The 26,181-nt window shown below is 38.7% G+C and overlaps 1 protein-coding gene across 3 annotated transcripts; it reads left to right on the top strand.

Moving 5' to 3' along the window:
* On the top strand, positions 1 to 24,965 carry LOC119786402 (immunoglobulin-like domain-containing receptor 2). 3 transcript variants are annotated; one of them, XM_038289709.1, is made up of 10 exons: positions 1 to 154; positions 5,329 to 5,658; positions 6,193 to 6,312; positions 12,149 to 12,205; positions 18,140 to 18,286; positions 18,376 to 18,549; positions 19,181 to 19,294; positions 20,073 to 20,268; positions 21,059 to 21,725; positions 24,374 to 24,965. In XM_038289709.1, exons 1-10 carry the CDS (start codon positions 115 to 117, stop codon positions 24,407 to 24,409), a joined length of 1,881 nt encoding a protein of 626 aa, XP_038145637.1. In that variant the 5' UTR covers positions 1 to 114; the 3' UTR covers positions 24,410 to 24,965. The 3 variants fall into 3 exon arrangements, with proteins under 3 accessions (XP_038145637.1, XP_038145639.1, XP_038145638.1); XM_038289711.1 differs by lacking the exon at positions 19,181 to 19,294; XM_038289710.1 differs by lacking the exon at positions 12,149 to 12,205.
* Positions 24,966 to 26,181: the final 1,216 nt, after the last annotated feature.

Genomic DNA, 26,181 nt, shown 5'->3' on the forward strand with positions numbered 1-26,181 from the left:
TACAGTCCCGTTAGACGCAGCCTGCCTCCAATCTGGAGCTAACGCACTCAGAGCGCACAGCGACATGCAGAAGTGGCGGATAAACGCCCTAATATTGTAAAAACGGAATATATAATGAACTTTTACCAGTTGGCGGTGTTACTTGGAACATTGGGTGAGTTTATTTCAATTATTACAACATGTGAAAAAGCCTTTGTTTGGACGACCACAGCGCAACAGGTTGAGCGCATAAACTTCAGCTTATCGCAGAGCCGCTGGCCTCACAGGGGAACCTGCAAAAGGGCTGGTTTTTGGTTTTATCCTGATCGAGGCAAATGAAACAGACTCCCTTAACAGCCAGGGTTTGGTCCCTTTCTTAGACTCTCCTTGCTGGGTCTTTCTTGTAAAAACCTCCTTGTGCAACTGACTGGATCTTGTTATTAATCACTGTGCTTATTTTTTTTTTTTAGTTTTTTCTTTTGGAAGCCTGGTAAAAAAAATACCCCTGTGCCCCTTTATCTTATGTTATATAAAGTTTGCTTTTTACCATTAAGGTGCATCTAAATCAGTTTTAGAAAATGTGTCAAATTAAAACGCTTTTCTCTTTATTCACTTAAATAACTCCATGAAAGTGGCCTAAGTAAGTAGGTAAACCTTATACAGGACCTTTCCTATATTAATATGCTTATTTTTAGCAACTATGTATTACCTGCATATGATTGAGATACTAAAAACAATGTATATAGTAACGTAATTATATATTATGTATCATTAGTAATTAATACAATGGTAATAACTGCACTGTTACTGACACAGATATCATTGTAATATAATTGTATTATATAACATAATAACAGGTTAGAAAATTCATTTTATTATCACCTACATTATTTTAAGGCAGGACTATTACAGGCCTAAAACATCACTAGAAGTTTTTACCATTGATAAATGACACAAATATAATGGAAGCAGTGACAACAATGATAAATAAACAAAAATTGATGCCAAGTTCAGTTGCAATATGAACATGGAGTCTGAACATGGACTTAAAGTATAATCTCTAGCAACCATAAACAAGTGCTTAAAAAACAAGAGCAAAAAGCATGGGAAATTTTCTATGGAGAAAATATTTTTCACCATGTAGGGTAACCCTGCAGTATAGTGCAGCACCTTTATACTACATAGGATATCTGCAGCCACCTATGAACAATTCAGGATGAGCTTCCAATGACTGGGATGTTAAGTAAGGATGAATGAGCTTGTTCTAAAATATAATTTACAGCTGTGAGTATTATAGAATCAGTTTCATTATTCTCAGTTTCATTGGGGAATCCAATATACTGAAAGGTCAAGTAGTCGTCATCCTATGTAGATATAAAAAAAAGACTTGAAATGAAGCTTGTAGGCAATAAACCGCTGAAATATAAAATTAGTCTGGCTTCTGGCTATGTTTTAAAACTCCAGAGGAATCGTTTATGAAACACGAAGTACGTTTCAGTCTTATCAGTGTTGTTTGTTGGAATAATGAGTCCATGTGAAGGAATGCACTGCTAGGGAGAAAAAGGCAGGAAATGTGACGGTTGGGGGAGGAAAAGCCTGACCATGTTCAGGAAACCAGCAACGTCCAGCAGCAGAGTGGTGACCTGGAATACCTCACACTGTTTTAAAAGCTCATCTAATAACACCTTCAGTCCTGCTGCAGGTGCTGAGGAACCTGCTCATTAAATCACAGTAAACAATGGTTAACAGGTGCGCTTCATGATGCATACAGAAACTCTCCTGTTTGGACCTCCTCACACTTCAAACTAAAGGTATTCATGGAGCTGATGGAGGAACGGTTTGGTTTAAATCTCTGGATGATAATTGGCCTGTTCAGAGCCAGCTGGATGAGGACGGGCACTCCTATTGGTTTAGAGTCTGTGACCTCCTCCCCCCCTCTCAGCTCCAAAACCAGGACAAGAAAGGGGGGAGCCCTAACAATGGTCGGCCCCAATAAAGAAACAAACAAAGGGAAGACCAGGGCTCCCTAACTAGAGGAATTTAGCTCCACTTTATATGAAGACTTTATGCAGAACATGGAGGTGGAAGGTAAAAGTTAAATGGGGCAGTGAAATAACTGGAGTCCAGCAAAGAAGGTATTATCTATAAAATAGAAAAATAATTATATACTTTTTTTTATTAAGGAAAAAATATAACAGAAAAAAAAATCTAGGTATGTATTTTACAAATATCTTTTAAAAAAGAAAAACAATTCCAAAGTAAATATTTTATTATTTTTTGAAAGCACTGAAAAAAATAAAATAACTAAATGTAGGGAATAATTGTACAAAAAATTCTAGATGTGTATATTACTGATTTTAGTAAGTTTTTTAATTATTTTTTAAAAGACAACTAAAAGCAGGCATACATGTGTAACAGTTTGCAGCACTGTTGCCTTGCAGTAAGAACATCCTGGCGTCTTTCTCCATGCAGCATGCAGGTTCTTCCTGTGCATGCATGAATTCTCTCTGGATACTTCCAGCTTCCTTCCATAGTCCAAAAACATGACTCTTAGGCTGACTGGTGTCTCTAAGTGTCCATGGTTGTGTGTCTTTGTATTGTCCTGTGATAGGCTGGCAACCTTACCAGGGTGTACTCTGCTTTTCGCCCAAAGACAGCGGCAGACAGGCACCAGCCCCTGTGACCGTTATGAACAAGCAGTAGAATATGGGTGCATTCTTTAGGTTTTTTTGATTAGTTTTAAAATTGCAATTTTTAGGAAAATATTCGAGTACTTTCCATCCCAGCTATAAATGCCGGCTCTAAAACTTGCCGGCTGTTAAAACTTTTTTAGAACTAATGTTTTAATTTTTTCTCTAAAGATGTCAGACTGTTAAATATGTATGATAAGAGTTTTCTTTAATTAAATAAAATTGTCCTACACTGGGTTTGCTCTCCTCCTGAGGCCCCTGGACTTGCTTTTGTTTTCATTTCCTGTCTTCAGGGAAACATTTAGAAGCAGTTCCTGCCCCACCTAAAGCTAAAATGACTTTCAGAAATTACTCATGAGCATCTGACCGCTGCATCCCCTCACAGTGCGATGACAATCCCCTGCCTCTCCTCACTCCTCCCCCAGCCCCCCCACGTAACACTGGAATTTAACCTCCTGACCCCACAGCTCGAGAAGCAGAGGAGCCCCTACACACCTAATCTCTGTTCCTGTCTCTGCTCCTGTTTTGATACGATGCAAATTTCTTATCAGGAATCCTCCACAGAGATAAAGAAGATAAACAGCTGCTGCTGCAAGGATAAAACTTTAATATACATGCATTTTTGTGCGGTTAAAAAAGGTAATAATAAGACAGAGTAAGCTACTTATCTGTAAACTTATGACCATTTCATTTAACATCAAACATGTATGACATATTAGTCATTTCCACATTTTTGATAACTGTTTCAGAAGAATTTCAGAAGAACTGCATAAAAAGTGTTTGAAACTGCTTAGTCTGTATTGGTCAGAGCTCTGATAGAAACTACTGCAAAGGCAGGTGTTTGTATGGCTGCCGGGTCAGAATTTTCCCACAGAGTGAAGTCAAAAACACACCGTTAGGAAAAAGTCATTCAAGTATTGAAGCTATTTGTAAAAACGGTTTGGTTTGAGTTGCTATTGTAAGTTGTTAACATGCCATCAGTTTTCAGGTCTATGTCCCTTATAGTTAATAATGTTTCACAGTTTATTACAGAAGCATTAACAGCCCATTAAGATTAGCACCCTTTAATGTTTTTTAAAAGTTAACACAAATGGAAATATATTTTATTTGTGGAGTTTTAAAAAATCTACAAGCTTTTTGATTTTTTTTACAACTAAAATAGAATTCTATAAAATGTTTTGTGTGACACGTCTTCAGCTCTATCACTCTGATCTCTACAGCCATCCATCCATCCATCCATCCATCCATCCATCCATCCATCCATCCATCCATCCATCCATCCATCCATCCATCCATCCATCCATCCATCCATCTTCTTACACTCTTAATCCCAAGTGGGGTCGCGAGGGGTGCAGGTGCCTATCTCCAGGTCTCTACGGGCGAGAGGCGGGGCACACCCTGGACAGGTCACCAGTCCATTGCAGGGCAACACAGACAATCAGGACAAACAACCATTAACGCACACACTCACACCTAAGGAGAATTTAGAGAAGCCACTTAACCTAACAGTCATGTTTTTGGACTAAGGGAGGCCGCTTGAGTACCCAGAGCGAACCCACGCATGCAAATGGAGAACATGCAAACTCTATGCAGAAACCTTCTTGGTGCAAGGCAGTAGTGCTACCCACTGTCCCACTGAGCAGCCCAACTCACATATGAATAAAAAAAAAAATAATATATATATATTATAGGTTGTTTGTATTTTGATGTCAGTTTAAAACCAGCTGTTCTGGACATTTAAGAAAACAAATTGCATTATGAAGACCAAGGAAAGTTAGGGAGAAAGTGCAAACGAGGCTTAAGGCAGGAGGAGGCAATAAACAAAGCACAGTTCAATCCATCATCTGAAAAAGGTAAACTTGCCAAAACATCTAAACTAAATTCATCAAGAACCTAAAACTTTATTTAAACGCTAGCAAAGCTAAAGAGATCTAAAGTTTGTATTGATAATTCAAAACGCATGTCAACTCAAGGCATTTTACAGAGACAATGCTGTCAGATTGGTTTAAAGTTTGATTGCATATAGTCATTGACTTGCAAGACATGCTCCTCCTCAATGAGCTTGTTGTTGCTGTCTCTATTACAGCAGAGACAGTGAAGTGGTGCAGATGGAGCTTAAATACAAGGAAACCCTAAATAAAATGTGTTAGAGGCCTGAGAAAAAGCATAACACAACTTTACCTAGGTAAAGCAGCTGTGGTTATAAACAGCTAGGTCTTTGAAGGAATGGTTTATATCACAGCAGATTAAGGTGCATGAAGAGGACTAGTCAGCATTACACCCAGTGAAAAATTAGAGGCACGATTATAAAAACTTGATATTGTCAAATCCTCTTCATTAAGCCTAGCTAATACAGACTTGTTTTGCTAAAAAGAAAACACAAAAATTTAAGTTTTTGTTCATGCAAAGCTGGTAGATATATGCCCCCTAAGATAACATTCAAAGGTTGTAGTCATAATGTAACGGAATGTTAAAAGGTTCAGGGGGTGGATTTTTGAAAATCTATGTGTAATACAGAGCTACAATTTTGCAACTGAACTTAATTACTATACCAAATATTCAAGAATGAGAGCAAAGCCTTCAATAATGTGCAGTTTTTTTTATTAATGTCATAAAAGATGTTGATCAGATTCTCTCTCTTTCTGTTTGCCTGTCTCAGTCTGTGTGTGTCATGGCATGCATGTCACAGTGCGAGAGAAGAAGCGGTACGCCACGCTCTTCCAGTCTGTGGTCCTCCCGTGCCAGTATCAAACAGCCTCCACCAAAAGTCCCGTGGTGCAGTGGTGGTACAGGTCCTACTGTCGAGACCCCACGCGAGAATCCTTCTCCCTGCCTGAGACTTTGAGCTATAAAGCTTCGGAGCTGGGCCCCACGGCTCAGGTGGAGTGCTCCGACAGCAGCCGGACGGTCCGGGTCGTGGCCTCTAAGCAGGGACAGTCCTTGACGCTGACCGACCACTACAAAGACAGAGACGTCACCATCATAAACGGTAATGTTATCAGTCTTATCCTTCATGACAAACATTTGAATGAGGGAGCTGCTGCATGTTTGTCCTCCACACATGAGTCATAGCTGACTGCTCTCTAGCATAGCTGACTAAAATGATTTGTAATTGTTTCACAATACAGGAGGAAAACCAGTCTCATGATCTCAACTCATTGTCTTAATACCCTAAAATAACTTACCTCTCATCATCAATAAACACCTCCTTTGTTACCTCCACCAAACTGGTTATGTTTTTAGGTTTGTTTGTCAGTCTGTCTGTGTAAAGGATAACTTATAAAGTTATGAACAGATTTTAATTCAGTGTTTACTTAAGGTGCACTCAATCCATTACATTTTGGTAAAGATCCAGTTCACCATCTGGATCCAGGAAGTGTGAATACAGGTATTAACCTAAGGTGGAAGTCACAAATGTTGGCGTTTCTAGTTGCATTTCTAGTTCAGAATGGATTTAAAGGCTTCTTTGTTATGTCTTGATATAAAACGCATTAATTCGAGCCTGTTTGTTGTGTCTGTACAGACGCCGACCTTCGCATCGGGGAGCTGCAGTGGGGCGACAGCGGAGTGTACTTCTGTAAAGTTATCGTCGCTGATGACTTGGTGGGAAACGATGAGGACCACATGGAGTTACTTGTTCTTGGTACGGCTGCACTTTATGGAGCAACATTAACTTTAAACCGGCTGTGAATCTTTCAGCCATATGTTGTCTGCAAAGGTTTTGGGAAAGGTGCCTTCATTGGGCTACATTCCTAAGACTTTCTACAGCAGCTACCATGGAAACAACCTTTTGATGGTCCTGATCCCTCATGGCACACTCTATTGTTTAACCATTCATGCATTTTAGTGGATCCATGTGCACTTTACTGAACTAGGAAAACATAAAGTTAGGGAGGCTCTGCAGCAGCAGCCTGAAGGATTATACAGTATCTTTAAATAGACAACGCTGAACTGTTTGGGTTCTGCTTCCTCACTGGGAGTATTGGTTTTCTGGTTAATGATTGTACAGGGTTTGCACCTGAAACAGTTAATATCTCACTGCTTAAAGATGAAGGATGACGACGTATTTAAACTTTACAGAGATTTTTCTCTTCCAATGACTGACTTCGGACCTGATGCTTATTCATTCATACACTCATGCCGCACTAATCTGATTAAAACCGTCTCACAGAGCAAGGCAGCTAATCCTCCATCTAATAAGAGGAACAACCTGGTTGGGCTTAAATGGATATTTCAGAGTCTTTATAGCTAAACAAAACCTTAAAATATTTAAAAGATTGTGTTGATTCAATACAAACTTTTTTTGCAACTTCTTCTCTAAATCGAAATGAGTTAAAAGTGATGCTAATTATAAGGTATTGGGCCAAGGCAAATTTGTAAATGTTCTCAACTTTTTCTAACTGGCATTCAATAAGCTGTTTATAAACCACCTACTTTATGGGACGAAATGAACACTTGGGCTTAAATTTGAGCTTTTTTTATCAGGTGTTTAAGGTTTGAAACTAAAATCTTTATTACGCCAACTACTACGAGATTTACAAGTATCTACAACTCAACATCCAATGTTTTCATACAATGGGAAAACAATATATATATATGTAATATAGATTAGACTTTGATAACATTTATAGAAGTCAAATCAAGGAGATCATTCTCTAAGGCAGGCAACCCCAACCGCGGTCCTCGAGGCCCGCTGTCCTGCAGGTTTTAGAGGTTTCCTTGCTCCAGCACAGCTGATTTTAATTGAAAGCTGATTAACAGGCTTTTGGTCTACTGCAATCATTATAACCAGCTGTGCTAAAGCAGGGAAACCTATAAAACCTACAGGACAGCGGGCCTTGAGGACTGAGGTTGGGGATGCCTGATCTAAGGGAATGACTTTGGCCTAAGGGTTGAAATGTGCTGTATCTAGAGAAATAAAATAAGAAAAAGAATGAAAGTGTGTTGTCTGTGTTAGGGTATAAACCCATTTGGCCAGAAAATCAAAAATTGACTACTACAATAAATAAATAAATAAAAAGTTCTGTTCATTCCTCTTCTTGCTCACATAGATGGAATTTGTCTACAGTGAATTTAGATTTGGAGCTTATGAATTTGGTTGGAGGGATAAATGTCATTTGAAGTTTTGAAATGAATCTCTTTATATTTAGGCGGAATAGCAAATTTAAGATATTTGGTTCTCAATGCATGGATATCCTTTTTGGAGCATTCATTTAAAAGGGAGAGTCTTTTATTTGGATTAGGATATAAGATATTTTATACTTTTCTTAAAAAAAATGTTGCGCTTTTCCCTCTATTATATTGATTCCTTCAATCAATTATAATTTTAAGTTTAAGAACTGGAATATTACTGAGGCAACCTTGAAAAAAATTTATCAATTTTTTTGACAGCTTCTTTCCTCCAATGGAAAAGCAAAGCAGTAATTTCTATGGCAACACATTGACGCCCCTTATGTGGCTATAACTCTGTGGTGCAGGGTGACATAAAAGATTTGCTCCTTTCTTAAATGAATGTATACTGTAAAATAACATTATTTCAAAGAGGACCTTCCATTTTGGAATTAATTAGGGTTTTTTCATATACCCAACTTGTCATTTTCTGTCAGTGTAACAAAGATGCAGCAACCAAGTGGAACTAAAATTTGGATGAACATGTTTCCTCCGCCGTTATCTCACCGTTACACCCACTGATCAGTGTGCATCAGTCTGCAACTGATGCACACTGATCTATATGTGTTTACTGTGAAATGATCAAACAAACATTACATTTATCTGTTTCAAGGCTCTGGACTCACTGGGTTAAGGTTAGGGGGAAAGTCGTGGCCACAGTTAGATTCAGTACCTCATCGCTATTCATTTTTCACACAGCCACTGGAAAAAGTAATATAGTTCAACCCAACTACAGGTGACTAGGAGATCTCAGGGTTTACCACGTTACGCCTTGCGTCTAATGGGAAATCCTATATTCCATCAGGAAAAACACTACAGCTTCTGTCCACTAGGCATAGTCGAAATCAAGCAGTTCTTTAGAAATGCTTCAAACCTTATGGAACTTTGATATAGAGGAAAAAAACCAAAGGTCTTAAAATAGGCCCCTGGGGGACCCCCTTAATTAGTGTGACTGGATCCGACAAAACCCAGCCAATAATGAACAGCTTTTGCAAAATAATCATGTTTGCACTTAACTGAAATATTTATATATCGATTAGGTGACAATGGTGTCAAATGCCTAATAAGGGTGACTCAAACACTATTGCTGGAACTGAAAGACTGGAAATAGGTCTGTAGTTATTCATATCTGTGTGATCAACTGACTAAGCAAATGAATAAAAAAAAAAAAAAACGGTTTCCACAGAGCAGGACATTTATTTGAGGAAAGTGACAAATAAAAAAAAATGTGAATCACAAGTTTAGCAAAATTAAAGTAACTTATTTAAGAAAAAAAAAGAGTTACTACCTGGTAGAAAAATAAGGCACTGTAAAGAGATAAAAGACTGTTTGGTTATTTTTATTTATAATTTACATCCCTTAAACTTTATAGGATTTTCTTTTGCCTGAAAAACTTAATGTAAAAATGGACCTATAAGAAATGTGACAATAGGTTTACATTTTTAAAAGAAGTTATCTGCTTTAAGAGAGTAACGGTCAGTTTTAGCATTGGACTCTTTTGGAATACCCACTAGTTTTGGCCCCTAGGACCACCAACTGCTCCCTGGTCAAATTGTTGACATTTTTTCTGTGTTTTCTTTTCACCCTCTTTCTCTTTTGCCCCCTCTGTTCTTGCCAAATCCCCTCATGAACTCCTCCATGACTCACTCCATAACCCTCCAATCACTCCCTGCTCCTCAGAGTTGCAAAGCTCTGCAGCTTTCTCCAGTTACTCCGTGTTTTGGATGGTATGTTAGCACGCATGCAAGGCCAAGGTAGCAAGATTATTATTTTTTTTCCCTCCACACTCCCCTACTAAATGCTTAAGCAGCACATTTGGTGAGCTCCCTGCAGCTCCAGGAGTGTTTGGTCTCTGCTCGTATACAGACAGATCATTTACTGGATTTTGCTCTAATCACAGTTGTTTTGAATCTCATAATAAGCAGGTGGAACAAAAACAAGTGGCTCAGCCTCGGTTTGTGGCAGTTTTTGTAACTGATGTAACTAAATCTGACCTTTTTTTTATCTTTTAATGAAAAAGGCTATGACACTTTTTTACTGTATTTTAATGAGATGCTTTTGAACTGTTGACCTAAAATTTTGAAACTTTGTCCCAGTTTCTAAAACCTCCCATTTGTCTTTTTAAGCCGCTTCTCTTAATGTTGCACATGCGTGTGTGTGTGTGTGTGCATGTAAAGTTAGTAAGCTGCATTACTATGTGTTGTTTCCAATCATATATGTGTGTGTGGCTTTAATGCTGCAAGATAATTTTGGTTCAAATCCTGTAAAAACTTACTTAGAATTTTTGTTACGTTGCAAAAATTGATTCATTAAACTTTTTTAGCTGGCCAGGAAAACAGCCACACAAATGAGCACCATATAAAGCAAATGAATAATAAACAAAACTTAAAACAAAACATAATAACCTCTCAAGTAAAACAAAGAGTTTTCTCCATGACAGCCTTTTTTTTATCAGACTCTTAAAATTCTCTGCAGATATTTGTGCTTAATCCAAGACAATGCTGTCTGGTGGGAAATTGCTAGTTTGTTTTATTCTGTCAAAGCCTTTGGAACATAACTGAGATAAATAAGTGGTGCCTATTAAAGCTGAAGGATACTGATGTTTTCTAAGAATTTACCCAGCAGACCTTTATAAAACATACCAAAGTTATTGTACACATGTGGTTTAAATTGTCCAGTTTAGTGATACATAGATATCCGATGAAAAGGCAGAGGTTTATCATTTGAGATGAAATGCCAAGGAGTGTGATGCACATATTCGAGGCTCTTTAAAGTGAAATTGTTACTTATACTTAGACGGTGAAATGGCTTCTATATATTTTTTTTTCAAAAAGACATAAAAAAAAGATTTTGTCTTAAATCTTCTTAAAAGCTTCTTAACTTTTTAAAATCGCTTGATATTCAACCGAGAGGAGGAAAACCTTGTAAATCATTAGACCACCATGCACCAAGATCATTACAAGATAGCCAAAGTTTGTGCAAAGTATTTATTTTCATCTTTATTGGTGTTGAGTATCAGAGTATAAAAAAACGTATTTCGACCTTTTGAAAATATTTCGTAATGACGAAAATTTTGTCAGAAGTTCTTGTCTAAAGTGAAGCCAATGTGTAGATAATTGCATCATCTGCATACAGATACACTTTAGCTATAATGTCAATGTAAATAACTAATCAATCAATTGCCGGCCACAGATGTTTGATAAATGTATTTGCTCGCTGTTTCCAAAAGTAATTATGTCTGTCCATTTTGTATGGCTTCTCCGTCTGGGTTGCAGGGGGCTGTCAAACAGCAACCTTGGGCAGGTTATTTGTCACTAAGGTTGCTTAATGACAATAAGCAAAAGTTTATTTTGCAGTTTTTAAAAGACGTTGTTTTAACTGTCTGATTTCTGTTCTATCCCTATACCAGTCCTAATTTTTAAATGCAAAAAAATATCTAATTAAAGACACAAAGTGAGAAGCTGGATCAACTCTAATAACTGTAGATCTGTGGTTCGTGGTGAGATAATTTTAATCAGAGGGCCCCCTTCGATGTCTAAATTGAGAGACAACTCTATAGCTGATTGCCATGCTTTACTTTCTAGGCACCCTGAAATAAAGTAATGGTTGTGTTGTGTCAAGTGCTATCTTTAAATCCTTAGTTGAAGCTATTAATTCAACTTGCAAACAGCTAATTTGGTGAATGATTAGATTTGTTTTTTCATCAACAATTCTCATGCTTTCATCTTCGACTTTCTGGTTGAGAATCTTTACAGCTAAACTGCAACTAAAACGTTTCCTTTAAACATTTGGAAGATGTTGGAAAGTTTTCTTGTAAATTTTTAATTTACAGATGGCAAGGGGATTTTTTGGATAGCAGTTTATTGTTCAAAATGTTGACATAAACGTAAGGCTAGGTATGGCTTTTGTCTGTGGGATGTTAGCTTTGAAATGCCTGACAAGGTTCTGTAATCAGTACAGGTTTTATGTAAGGAAATATTTTGGCCAACTTTCCGTTGGCTGAGACGTCACCTCAATGCTTTGGTTTGTCTTTCTATCTGTTTCTCCGCACTGTGCTGTGTGGTGACGGACATTTACTCACAGTAAGGAGTTTTCTATGAACAGATTCCCCACATGACCCCATTTGAAGAAAACAACCTTACCCTTTTAATACTTTCCCTCTGCGTTTTCTCAGCCTGATTTTAGTTTCTTTAATTAATTGAATAGTGCATGATCATAAATCATCATCTTTGCTAAGTTGCCTGATCTTTTTGGCACCGCTTACTGCTGCTTCTGTCCGGCCTTCACCTGTGCTCTCCCTCTCTCTGCAGGCAGGACAGGTGAACAGGACGATCTTCTGCCTGAGTTTAATGTGGAGATCATGCCAGGTACGGCCAATCAGCTGTCTCTGCTCTGCATTTCCAAGCTTTTCTGTCGCCTTCTAACTGATTTGATTCTCACTGAGCCTAATCAAAGATTTCCTTTACTCTGAAATAGGTTTTGGGTTTTTAATCTAATGATTCTTACCTTTGAAACGAAGCGCTTTACCTCCAGTCAGAATTTAAATCTCTGGAGAACTCCAGTGGGATGAGCAGGTTTTCTTAAATTTTAGATAACTGTGAGTTTTGTTGAGTTGCTTTGCTTTCAAGCTTCATTTTCCCCCACTCAGACAAAGTATAAATGCTGCAAATTGAAGATAAGTTGGCTTCTTACCCTGATTGTTACCATGGCCAAGGATGTTATGTTTTAGGAGAGTTTTTGTGTGGGTGTGTGTATGTGTGTGTGTGTGTGTGTACCGGTCTAGCCCTCAGAGTGAGGAACATTTTTCCAATTTCACCATCAGATTGAGACCCAGTTGCAAAGTGAGGACATTTTTCTGGTCTTCACATGCTATTTTCCTAATGGTTAGGTTTAGGGTGAAGGTATCAATTGGTTAGGGTGAGGTATGCATTGGTAAATGCTTAGGTTTAGGGTTAGTTTTAGGGTTAGGGCATAGAAAGGGTTGAAAATTAATGAAAATCAATGGAAGTCAATGGGAGTCAACAGTTTTGCAGAACGAGAAGTTGTGTGTATCTGTGTACAGGATAACTTAAAAAATTATAAACAGTTTTTACCAGAGGTGCGCCTCATCCCAAGGAGCAGTCCAATAAATTTCGATGATGGATTGATGATCGAGATCATAATCCAGATATAGTATTTTTTTAGGATTCATTAACAATGTGAGATAGTTATTCATAAAGCAGCCCCCCGAACATCGCTGATTGGACGCCGCAGCTGTTTGACCCTTGAACCGGAAGTCATTCTGCCTGCTGCGGCTTTTGAAAACATGGATATTGTCGGCGCCCCAAACATAGCTGCCGTTATCCAGGAATATTTTGAATCAGGACATACGTACGAGGTGATACTGGATATACTCAAGACTAATCACGAAATTATAGTTAGTTTGCGTACACTGAAGACACACTTAAAAGAAGCTGGACTGTTCAGACAACGCAACTTCCGGTTCAAGGGTCAAACGGCCCCGTCGTCCAATCAGCGATGTCTCATGTTTCCCACTGGTACCTACCGTATTTTCACGACCATAAGGCGCACCGGACTAAAAGGCGCACTCTCAGTTATGTGTCCCATTTCTGTATTTAACACACACATAAGGCGCACCGGACTATAGGGCGCGTTTTTTATATACAGGTACATGTCCTCTACTACCTTTAAATACCTCTACTGCATATTTAAAAATACAGCGGGGGCAAAACTGAGTATGACTGTGCTTTATTCATGTATTTATTACAAAGTATTAATCAAACCTGGCAGCTGGCCGTGAGACAGACACATGGCAGATGACACAGCGCTGTGATCACTCCTAAATTAACTTAAAATCCTGAAACCTGCCGACGGAATATGTTCGCTTTTATTGCCGGTATCCTGGTGCCTGCAGCTAAAATTATTTAGATGAAAAACACCTGCCAGCAGCCGCGTGAACGAAAGGATTTCTCCTGTCGGTGCACCGCTGGTATGTGGGGGTCTGAGCGCCTCCGACAGAAATAGATAATCTGGATGAAGTGACTGCAATTATTAAGTTTTCAGGTGGCCTTTCTCACTTAAAAACATATTTATACTTATTTATTCCCACTGATCACAGCAAATATAGCTGCAAGATTTAGATTATTTAGATGAAAAAACACCTGCCAGCCGCCGCGCTGAAGAGGAGGAGACCCGCCCAGAGGCTGCTGATGAATTAAGCTTTCAGGGAGAAAAATACAGCGGGAGCAAACCTGAGTATGATTGTGCTTTATTCATGTATTTATTACAAAGTATTAATCAAACCCATCAAAGTCATCATCCTCTGTTATCCTCAGCATTCCTCTGAATAAAACAGCTGCGCTTAAATCAGACATGCCAGTTTCCCCTTCTTCGCTGTCAGAGTCACTTTCCGTGCAGCGCAGCTCCTCAGAAATAATGCCGGCTTTTGCGAAAGCTTGAACAACAGAGCCAGCAGACACTTAGTCCAGCATCTACAATCCATCCGCAAACGGTGGCGTAACTTGCACGGCGCTGCCTTCCATTTATCCTGAAACTGTGGTCTCCGTCTGTCATCCATCGCTCCCACGCCGCTCGCAGCCTTACTGTGAACGGCCGCTCCACACCGATGTCGAGCGGTGGAAGTTCCTTTGTCAGACCCCCCGGGATAACGGCGAGCACAGCGTTCATTTGATTCACCTTTTTTTCACATCGGCTGTGAGATGGGCACGCAGCGATGGTGATGCGTGGAAAAAACCACCTAGTCTTCTCACATACACCTGTCTCAGCCACGCATCCACCCAGCCTTTTCATTTGCGTTAATATCATATGTCATCAGAGCGCTGTGTCTGTCTCGCTGCCAGCTCCTTGATTAGCTTCTCTGATTGGTTGATGCGGCGCGTCCAGCAGCAAAACTTCAATTTTTCCATCTGAGCAGCAGCAGCGCGTTGGCGGTGCATCAGATGCTTAAACGCTCCCGACGTGCTGCACCAAAACGCGCTGCGGGACCTTTTGCTGCACCTATACGCGCGTCAACCATTGACTTTGCATGTAAACTCGCTGCTTCTGCTGCACCTGCTGGGTCCGGTTCACACCGATGTCGAGCGGTTGAACAGCGAGCACAGCGTTAATTTGTTTCCCCATGTTTTTCACATCAGCTGTGAGATGGGCACGCATGGAGTCACAGATTAATGGTGATGAGTGGAAAAAAAACACCTGGTCTCCTTACATTCAGCCACTCTTTCATCATCTCCTCAATGAGGTGGTCTCAAAAGTCGCAGTAACAACACACATAGGGCGCACCGCACCATAGGGCGCACCGCACATTTTGAGGGAAAAAAAAGACGTTTAAGTGCGCCTTATAGTCGTGAAAATACGGTACCTTTTCCGGTAGGTTAATGTAATTGTGTTTTCCTTAATGTAGTTGCGCTTTGCAAGTTTGATCAATCTTGATGCATATTTATGCTATCGCCAGAGGTGTCAAGTAACAAGTACAAATATTTTGTTACTGTACTTAAGTACACTTTAAAGGTATCTATACTTTACTCCATTACTTATTTTTCTTCCTACTTCTGGCTTCTACTCATTACATTTTCACACAAGTATCTGCACTTTCTATTCCTTACATTTTTTAAACAAACGTTACTAGTTACTCTTGGCTTGGTTTAATGTTTATGTGCGTCATCCAATGCAGATCATTGGCGCCATCCACATTTAGTGAAAACAAGTGTAACTGGATGAGTCATATAACGCAAACACTCATTGGTTAGCTAAAGGAAATCATCAAAAGCAAGCAGGTTTTCTTAAAACTGCAAACGTGAATTGTCTATACCATGCTACAATGTCGGATTCAGAAAAAGATGTTGAAATGTCTGAAAGGTCAAACACAGGCGAGAGACGGAGACCAACAAGACCTCCCTCCAGTGTTGTGCCTGAACGCGTTCACTGAACGTAAGTTTATGAACTCGTTCATATTTTGGGCGAACGAGAACTGAACGTACTGTATTACTGCCTGATGAACGTTATTGTGAACTCGTTCATTCTGGTGTCTGTGAACGGCACGCTCTCTCAGTTTACCTCCGTTCAATAGGTTGCCAGATTTCTATAGAGCCCTCCAGGCGAAACCCCGGCTAAATCACACCGTAAACAGGCCTTAATATGTAGCGGGGAAAACACCCAATCTGGCAACACCAGCTACCAGTGTCGTAGCCTACAGCCGCGTGCGTCATCAAAACAAAATGCAGCGTGGAAGCCACAGCAGCATGGAGGCGACCGTGGAGGCAACAAAGCAGCAGTATGATCACTTAAAACAGTTTTATGACCAGGGGGTCGGTGTGGATGATGGCAACAATCTTACATTTCTCTGCAAACTTTGCCTGCCGGCTTTCAGTAAAAAAAATCCGCACTTCAGTAACATCCAAAGCAAATCTGAAACAGCATATGTACTGAAATTGAATTTCAAATGGAAAAAAATATTAAAATTAAAAAAATATTTGCTCCTTAAAGACTACTTTCCTGTTTTTCTTTTAATAATTCCTCATAAAAAAGAAAATTCAAGCAGCACATTTTTCCTGATGTTTTTGAGAATATACTGTAGGGGTGAAAGCTGCAGCTGCTACTAGTGTGAAGTGAATGGACAGCAACAAAGCGTTAAAGCAACAATGGGGAAATGCTGTCCCCTCAATGCTAATGTAAACCCTGGTTGGATAAGGATTCAAAACTGGATATGAAGATGAAATCTGACGCACAGTTTCAGTGTTACAACTGATAAAATAATTACTGTCTGTGGTTCTACAGTAGGCTATGGTATAATTGAGCAATATATGAAAAAAAAATAACTATGAACTAGTTCATTTTTTGGAACTGTGAACTTAGTTCAAAGTTTTCTATTATGAACTATGAACTAAACTAGTTCATTTTAAAATGTGTGAACTGAACTTTGAACTAGTTCACGTAGAAAGAGAACTTTCCCAACACTGCCTCCTTCATCCTTGGCCCTATCTTTAAGAATTTTTCCAAATAGTTGAAAAAGTGAGCTTTCAATTCATATAGTGGATGTTTGTTTTAAAAGTTACTTTATGCTTTAATATTTTAAGTAGTTTTTAGAGCACCTACTTTTTCACTTTTAATTAAGTAAAGAGGTAAAGTTGATACTTTAACTTTTACTAGAGTGTTTTTAAACAGTATCTCTACTTTTATTTAAGTAACAAATGTGTGTACTTTGGACACCACTGACTATCGTCAGAATAGTTTAGGCATGTTTGCTACATCCACAAACACTATCGAATTCTATTGGGATTTAGAAGGCCAGAGCAACATTAAATAGCACATGTAACAAAAAATGCATGCATGTTACATCCATTTACATTCAGCTCCCCTGAATGAAGGTTTTTTAGAACCGCTCTATGTCTGTCTGACATCTTAGCTCGTATTCAGTCACTTGTTTTCCATTCGTCTTTACAAAATTGTTCAAACTCTTTTGATTTGGATGCAAAAAAAAAATATATGAACATTCATTTTTAGATCTTGAAAAAATATTTTCAGTTTTATTAAGCTGAAAAATGTTTTCTGTTACTGTGCCATTTTATTGCGTGGATTTGCCATAATCTATACCTTCCATGTAGCACTGGCATTATGTTTCAGAATGTTGTTCTGCTTTTCAGTCTATAAAAGAGCTTCTTTCTATACTTCTCTGTATTTAGCTCTATACATCTTCTCATTCCGATCAGTTACCTGATCCTATAAAACAAAATAATCGCCACAGCATGAAGCTGCCACCATCACGCTGTGTCGCGGGGACGTTCTAATCAGGGTTGGATTTTTGTCCCATTTCTCATTTGAACATAGCATCTCAGATTAAAGGTACTTTTAAGAGACACTACAAGTCCAAAATTATGTATTAAAATATGTAAAAATATTAATTATATTCACATCTTAGATGACATATTTTCATTAACTGCATGTGAAAAAAATCATAATTCATATTAAAAGAGTAAAGGTTTAAAGCATCAGTCTGTATGTGATAAATATATAGTGTTTCACTAATGAGTCGTTAAAATAAATATACATCAATAATATTCTAATGTATTAAATGGGTCCGTAAATGTTTTGGGTCTGTTTTGTTTTTACTGATCTGTTGTTTTATAACTTTCAGGAAGTTATATTGATCACAGTAAAGTGAAATAAAAAAATAAATCCTTGTTTATGACTTCATTGTAACACATCTCTCTGTATAACATTATTTTATCTACAAAGATGTGATTTGAAGGTCTGATGATTGTATTCTCTATTTGTTTATTTTACAGAGTGGGCGTTTGTGGGCTCTGTGGCCCTGGGCAGCGTCCTCTTCCTCTTGTTGCTGGGGATCTGCTGGTGCCAGTGTTGTCCCCACTCCTGCTGCTGCTACATCAGCTGCTGCTGCTGCCCCGATACCTGCTGCTGTCCACGGCACCGTCAGTGACACAAATACTCAAGCAATGTGTGTTCCGTCATTTTTTCTCTCATATACGAGAGTGATTTTCTCATGTTTGAATTTGTGCAGTGTACGAGGCGGGGAAGATGGCAAAGACCCGACAGGCGGCTCAGGTTCCTGCTCAGGTTCCAGTTTATCCTTACTACATTTCCAGTGTTCCTACTGTGCTTCCTCTTGCTCCCTCAACCCAACTGGACCCAAAGATCTCATCAGTCACCTCAACTGAAAATAACCTGGTTGGAGGTGAGTCACCTGCATTTCAATGGTTAATTTTCCACCAACCTGAAAGAAAGTGTGAATAACTTGCTCATCACCTTAAGAGCTCATTAAGGCAATAATCCCTTGTTTAAAGGTACAATGGAGGATTTTGCAAATGTTTGAAAAGATCCGCCCTCTCTAGTTGAAAAAAAAAGCACATGCACAACACTGTACCCACTCCTGAGAGGGAACGCCTATTAAACGTGTTTGAGTGCAAAAGGCCTTTTCTCCTCGTGCACACTCTATAAGTGAAAATAGGGACGAGCACGTAGGACCGCCTTACGTAACATTTCCCCAGAATGACTGACAATTAGGAGGACCACTTATTTTGATGATCCACCCAAAAAAAGAACATCCTCCACTATACCTTTAACTGTCAGACGCTTTAAGGAAATGCGATTCATAGGATAAACATTAATCATCCGCTGTCTCACTCTGACTTTAACTGTTATCCTTGTCTAAAATAGAACTCTCTCTTTGTGTCATGCATGCTTGTAAATTAACAGATCATGAATCATCTGTGTGTGTGCTTCCTTGCATGGTAACATCCTCTTGTCTTTCTGTCTGTCTGTGTGTGTGTGTGTGTGTGTGGGTGTTTGTGTGTCTGCGTCCACAGTGCGCACTGGTTACCGTCTGGCCAGCAGCCAAGACCAGGACCCAATGAAAATTCTGTACTACATAGAGAAGGATCTGGCTCAGTTTCCAACCAGCAAGATGGCTGCATTCAATTGTAAGCCTTCATAAAATAGGCTTTTTGATGGCTGCGTGTGAATGTGTGTCCTTCTGTGTTTAATATGTGTGTAACTTTTGGAATTAACTAGTAGCAGAATCTGTCTCTTTTGAAACATCTAATTCAAATTGGTTTTTAGTGTATATCTTTTTTGCCTTTTTTCTTCAGTAGAACATTTAAAAACATCTAAAAATAAGCCTAAAAATATCAAGATTGACCACAATTAAAAGTTCATGTTTTTTTTTATTGTCATTTAGGCAGGTTTGGTGCCCTTCCATCATCTACATCTTCCTTAAATATTTGCAATCTTTTTTGAGATGTTGACTTGGAACCTGTAAGCATCCATCTGCTCCATGTTGTATGACTGAAGCACCACAACAGGACATGTAAAAACATTTAGGTTAAATAATTTAATTACAGAAGGAACGCTTCAACATGAGGATCCAGAGCAGATTGGTGTGAATTTTTAAGATTAGTTTTAAATCAATTGTGTAAATAGTTTCTAAGCAGTTGTTTAGAGTTTTTTTTTACTGTTGCAATAATGAAAAAAATAAAACATCATCCCTAAAGTAGGTCATGATTGAAGCTATGTAGACCAACAGACATTTCTGCCTCCACAATCCACTGCATGCATTTGATTGCTGCCAAATGTTCTCATATTTCTTCCCAGCAGAACCATTCCACTCATTCCTTGGTTGTGAAACCTTCTAACACCGAGGAGCCCTGTGAATCTTTCAGTTAAGAATGTCACCACAATAATTTATCTCTGCTCCACCAGCCAGCAGCATGTCAGAGCTGAGCTCCCTTCACGACGGAGGGACCACTGATTTCAGACGTAACTATCAGACGGTGCAGATGAAGGCGCTGCCGCCCATCCCAGACCGTGAGGACCAGGTGAGAGCGGCTCCACCCACACAGAGTCGGAGGCCCAGACAGAACGATGGAAATTACTCCGATGATGAATTGGAGCGACGGTATGTTGGAAAACTGCAGATTATAGAAACTATTCTTCTGACTTAACACTTTGGAATTATAACTCCTACAACCTGCAGCCTATTTGTTCATCTTAATCAAGTGCATTTGTGCAAAACATATTGTGCAGCTGTTAGTCCTAGTTCCACAAACCAGGCCTTTATGGAGCAGCAAACAAGGAAAGGCTGGAACACCCTGCAAGCATCAAACTCTACAAACTCTAGTCTTTTTTTTTATTGTTCTGTCTTACTTCTTATATATGCACTGAGTGATGTAGAGATGAACCTGGCTGATTGACGAGATTCAGACTCACTGATCTCTATTTATTCACTGGATATCCAATTGGTCATTGGTGGTGCACAGTGCTTTGAAGTCACCAGCCACCATATTGGTACTCCCTAGTTAGACCGGTCGGAATGTAAACAGTACCTGTGCTATAGCATTAAACAAAATGATTATATATATATATATATATATTGAATTTAACTATTTCATCTTCTCATCAACTCTGATTAGGTTCTCTGTCCCTCCTAAAGACACATTTTACATCATGATACCTCCTACCACCAGGTTTCCCCATGCTGATGGTGTGTTTAGAAACACTCAGAAATTTCTGTTTTAGCTTCATCTGACCAGAATATCTAATTCTGCAGCTCTTTCAGTGTCACCAAAACCCCATAGAGCACAATAATGTCTGTAGTTTGAAGGTTGTAAGTCTGAAAAGGTTCAAAGGGTTTTAATCCTGTAAATATTGGAAATAAGTTGAGTTTGTTTCCACCTGTGTCGCCGTAGGTGGAATCCCCGCTCAGAACACCTTCAGAGGAAAACGCTAAGCAGGCGAGGTCGCACCGGTTCTCTGGATGAGCTGGAGGAGTTTGCCCAAAGCTACAGTACGCGCGCTCGTCGCCCTGAGCCTCCGGACCGCCTCTATGGGCGGGACTACAGCCCTCCAAGGCGATTCTACCGAGATGAAGAAGATAACTGGGGCCGCCGTAGCCCCTCACCTTTACCACAAAAGAGAAGGGACACATGGGACAGTGACCGTCCATCCCGACTCCCCCTTAGCAAAAGTTATGATGACGGCTTCCTCACCAGTGTGCTGGAGAGGAAGACGAGAGGACGGGGTAGGGACAGGGGTGCTGGGAGACCGGATGAGGACAGCGACACCCCCTCTAAAGGCAGCTCCAGAGGAAAAGGCAGCGACAGCTACTATAGCCGGTCGCCCAGCCACCGTCCAGACGAGGACGACCCTCTACCTCCGTACTCTGAGCCGGCGGCTGAGCGATACCGCAGGGGGGACCTGACAACAGACAGGTACCGGACAGCAAACCCTCCCCGGCCAGACAGATACAGGAACACCGATCCAGCCTCCAGACCTTTCTCCTACACTCCTCCTCACCAGGGAACGTCCCAGACACTACAAGGAGGCAGAGAGGAGCGGGACAGGAGCCGAAACCTGGTGAGTTACTTGTAGCAGGAACAAGGACTTCCTTCCTCTGCTGCACCGCAGGAAAAGACTGTCTATATCCTGTAAGCAGCTACAAGACAGACCTAATGGTATCCAGTCATTTTCTTTTTGCCAACATTATTGCAAATAGACTCTACTATTAAAACCTAAAATGCTCCATTAAATGAAACAACACCAAATTAGCAGAGAGCTAAAATCAATTAATTTTGACACAAATCCAGCACAGTAATGAAGTATTATCAACATAAAACACTGAAAAACTTGCTGCTAAGGGATGTTATTGAGAGAGCAAACGTTTTAATTCACAGAAGATCAAAGCTCCTAAATTTAATAAACTCAGAAACACAGAATAAACACAAAACTGTCAAACATGATGCAAAACCAACTAAATGAAATCCTCCTCAAACAGAAGCCATAAGATTTTTTTGGCATTAAATAATCCCAAGAAATAATCACAATGGATTCTGAGTTAGAGACGTTTCAGAGATCAGCTGGAGACTGCAGGTAAGAAAATCCATCATCAAATCTTTCCGGGATCAGCGGGCGTGTAATACCTAACCAGAGTGGAAGATGTCACTGCAAGAAGGGAACTCCCAGTTCAGCATTTTTTCCCATATGTGACCCATATCTGAATTTCCTACCACACTCCTACTTGCACAGATTATATTTCAGCCACCATGATGCCATTAATCTGACCTCTAAGTTATGTCTGTAGCAGAGTGATAATTTTGTTCTGAGGAGGCGTGAAGAGCCAAGAAAAATGTAAACAATGGAAGAAGCAAAAATACTACTGTTGTTTGAATACCGTATGCTTCTATAAACGTTTTTAATAACATTACAGCCGCCAATCACATCTTTTGTGTTAATTGTCCCCACCCCAAACATACTGTCCTGGAAAAAGAACCACATTTCCTAAATTAAAACCAATCAATATACTAAAGCAATTAAAGCAACATAGCTGTTTTATTTTGGACATTTGCAGGCTTAAGGGTAACAGTAAGGGGTGTAGGCTGCAGTATTTATGAAACAGGCACAGACACTGGAGTTGGTAATATTAACCGCTCTAAGCACAGGGCTAAACGCCAATTAGGTTTCGGAACGTCAAATCTCTTAAAAGTATGAAAAGATGCAATTTAAAGGTATAGTGGAGGAGTTTTGCAAATTTTCTAAAACATCTGCCCTCTTTAAAAAGAAATGCACATGCACAACCCTGTACCTGCTCCCTAGCGGGAATGCTTATTTAATGCATGCAAGAGCATGCAGGAGCCCATTTCTCCTCGTGTACACTAGTAACTTAAAAGTAGCTGTTTGCATCGCTAATACAATCTTACTTTCCAAAAGCACGTGGGACGGCCTCACGTAAACATTATCAGGACCATTTATTATCCACCCAGAAAAGGAACATCCTCTGCTATACCTTTAAAATTAAAATAAAAAACAATACAGTGCAATTATAGAAAAAGAGACAATTTTTAGCACAGAAAAACCAAAATAATTATCCAAATGATATGTTAAATAACCATTATTTGATGCATAAGAGCACTGAAATTTTAAAAGTGTCTGTTTTCAGTTAACTTGTCTTATTATCCGTTTATGTTAACATGTCTTGCTGACCTCAGGTTTCAGTCCAATTAAGGCCTTTGTTTCCAGCCTTTCCTGACATTACTGTCTGGTTATTTGACAATATTTATTTTGTGTGTGTCTTATTTTCAGCTCATTATTTAGCATATGTTCCCCAGGGGTTTCGTTTTATGCTTCGGTAGCAATTGGAGGACAAAACATAAAATAACTAAAAAAGGGCAGGGCATTTATTTAGAGCAGAGGGGGCTAAATGACCCAAAGGAGTGCTGAAAGCAGCAAATAATGATATTACTGAAATACAATAAAAAAATACATTGCAAAACTACTCCTAAAAGTAAATTTATGTTAAAGCTTTACTATAGTAAATCTAACTAGTTTACCCATCTCTTATTAGAGTAAGATTTTTTTTGTTAGGAAATGAAGCCACAAAATGTATCATGAAAAGACTTAAATTTTGAGAAAATATATGTTTTACTCCCTATTTAGATGAGAGATGTAAAATATGCCTTAGTCTCTCTTTATGTTGAGCATACTGTGTTCACAGTTTACTCTGCTGCCCTCATGTGGCAATAAAATGTACTGCAAACACACATCTGCAGTTTGATACAGGGAGGCAGCTCAAAAAGTATACAGTAAATAAAGCAATGCAGGGGATAAGAAGATGGTTGGTGCTTTTATGGTCTGTTTCATCATTTGTTGGCAATGAGAAAATTATAATTAAATGTCCTAAAGTATTTGTATATATTGTTTTTGTACCTTGGGTCTTAAATTCACATGACATGGTTGTAATACTGAATTTAATATTACTTTCTACAAAATTTGCCTAAGTTGTATTTCTTTATTATCTAAAAAAATATAGTTAATTTTTTTTGCACTACTGTAATGGTTAGGTTAACCCTAACCCTATCTTACAAATTGTACTAAAACTCTTTGCTTTTGGATTAAACATCACCAACCCTTTATTGCATGATTTCCATCTATCAACTGGTTAAACACAGTCACCCAGCATGAGCATGAGCATCTCTAACCTGTAGCCTCTTGGTGTATTTCCCTAACAGAGCGCTGCACTGAGCAGAGACTCTCTGATAGTATGACAGGCGCTTGAGCCTCCTCCTGCACAGAGCAGCTGGACCGTTCGATTTATCCGTCCTACAAGCAGCTACACTGTAGACGCTTTCTGTCTCCACCAGAAGCTGCATGATGCCTGGCTCACCTTCAAATAACCTCGCTGGGAAACACCTTTAGAGGAAGGAAAACCTGAGAATTATCACAGACTGAGGCATGAGGTCTCCCCTGCTGGTGCTTAAAGGTTTCTGGATTATACTTGTGCATAAATTATACTGTATTGTGTGTATTTGTTCATGCATATTGTATGTAAGGTATGACTGTTCCGTAATTTCTGCTGGTGATTAAATTTACACAGGTGCCAAGTGTTTTTTTTTTGTTCTTGTTTTTTTATCTTCCATATGCAGCCACTATTCCTACCTTTGCTTTAGTACTCTGTAACTCAGGTTGACTGTATTTTTTTTTTATCTTTATATCTTTTTTGTGACTGTTTTGAAGTACTGCACCTTGAATTTGTTTTGCAGACTGTTATTGCACTGCTTAGATACATGCTAATAAAGAAATCCCCCCCGTTGGATTAAACGACTGCTGTGCCATAACTGAGTACTCCCATTAATTGCAAATGTTTTTATCTGTGATTAAAACCTGATCATATAACTTGAGTCTTACATTTTTGTAATCCAAAAACATGTATTACACTTCCTCAAACCCATCATTCAAAGTTTATATCTGGAAACATGGTCCCCCTTAAATGATCCTGAAATTATCAACTTTTATTGTGTGTCTTTTGGAAAATCTAATTTCTTAGCAAAAGCATTGACATCTATTGTTTACTGACTTTGTAACTTACTTTTATTTAAATTTAGCTTAATACTTTTTATGTTTTATTATTCAAATTATTCTTTTTGCACAGCTTAATTTATCTGATAAGCCAATGCTGTATTTGAATACTTCTATGGTATATTTGTTCAATTTTTTTTCCCCCTTTACATTTTCCTAATCCTTATCTGAAAAATGAGTGGCGGCTATCTATGAAGTAATGTTTCTTTTTAAGTTAAGCAGTTTTAAAACCTATGCTGTCTAATTGTTTGAAACACATTTGCTACATCCTAAACAGACATATAGAGAACTAGGATGTTTTGTATATCAGAAAAGACAGATTAACTTTAATGTTGGAGTCTTTTCCTTAGAATAAATTCAGCTTTTATTTCAGTGGCATACACTGAAATACATACATTTATCCTGAGCAATACAAATAAAAGAATGAAAAAAGGAAAATTCACCAGAGTCAAAGTTACTAGCATTCATTAGTAGTATTGGGTACTCAAGCACTTGTTCTGTAACATTTGTTAAAATTAAAGCACACAGAACAGATTTATTCCTAAAACCTCTTCAAATAATCCAACCTAGAAAACTGAAATGGTCTTTAAAAAAAAATAGATAAACACTCAGACAGAGCAGACCTCCAATAAGCAGCAAATTTTGCCCCATATTTTGACTTAAAAAAATGTTTCCTAACCTTTTTTTACTTGTGTACCCCTATGGGTATTTTGTGATAACATGAGTACTCCTCTCAGTCAAAAGTATTGATTGTCCTAAAGTGTAACATACAATAACTAATTATTAATAATAAAAAAAAATTTAATAAAATAAATCCACTGGAAATAAAAAATATTTTTACTCAATATTTTAATTTGAGCACTTAATTCTTTAGTATATTTTATGCTTTATATCTCAAATAAAAAATTAACACAATAATGTTGCCTGCAAGTTATTAAGGATTTAAAATAAATACAAAATA

The sequence above is a fragment of the Cyprinodon tularosa genome, unplaced genomic scaffold, assembly GCF_016077235.1.
Source record: "Cyprinodon tularosa strain WSP-4 unplaced genomic scaffold, ASM1607723v1 ctg270, whole genome shotgun sequence".
NCBI lineage: Eukaryota > Metazoa > Chordata > Actinopteri > Cyprinodontiformes > Cyprinodontidae > Cyprinodon > Cyprinodon tularosa.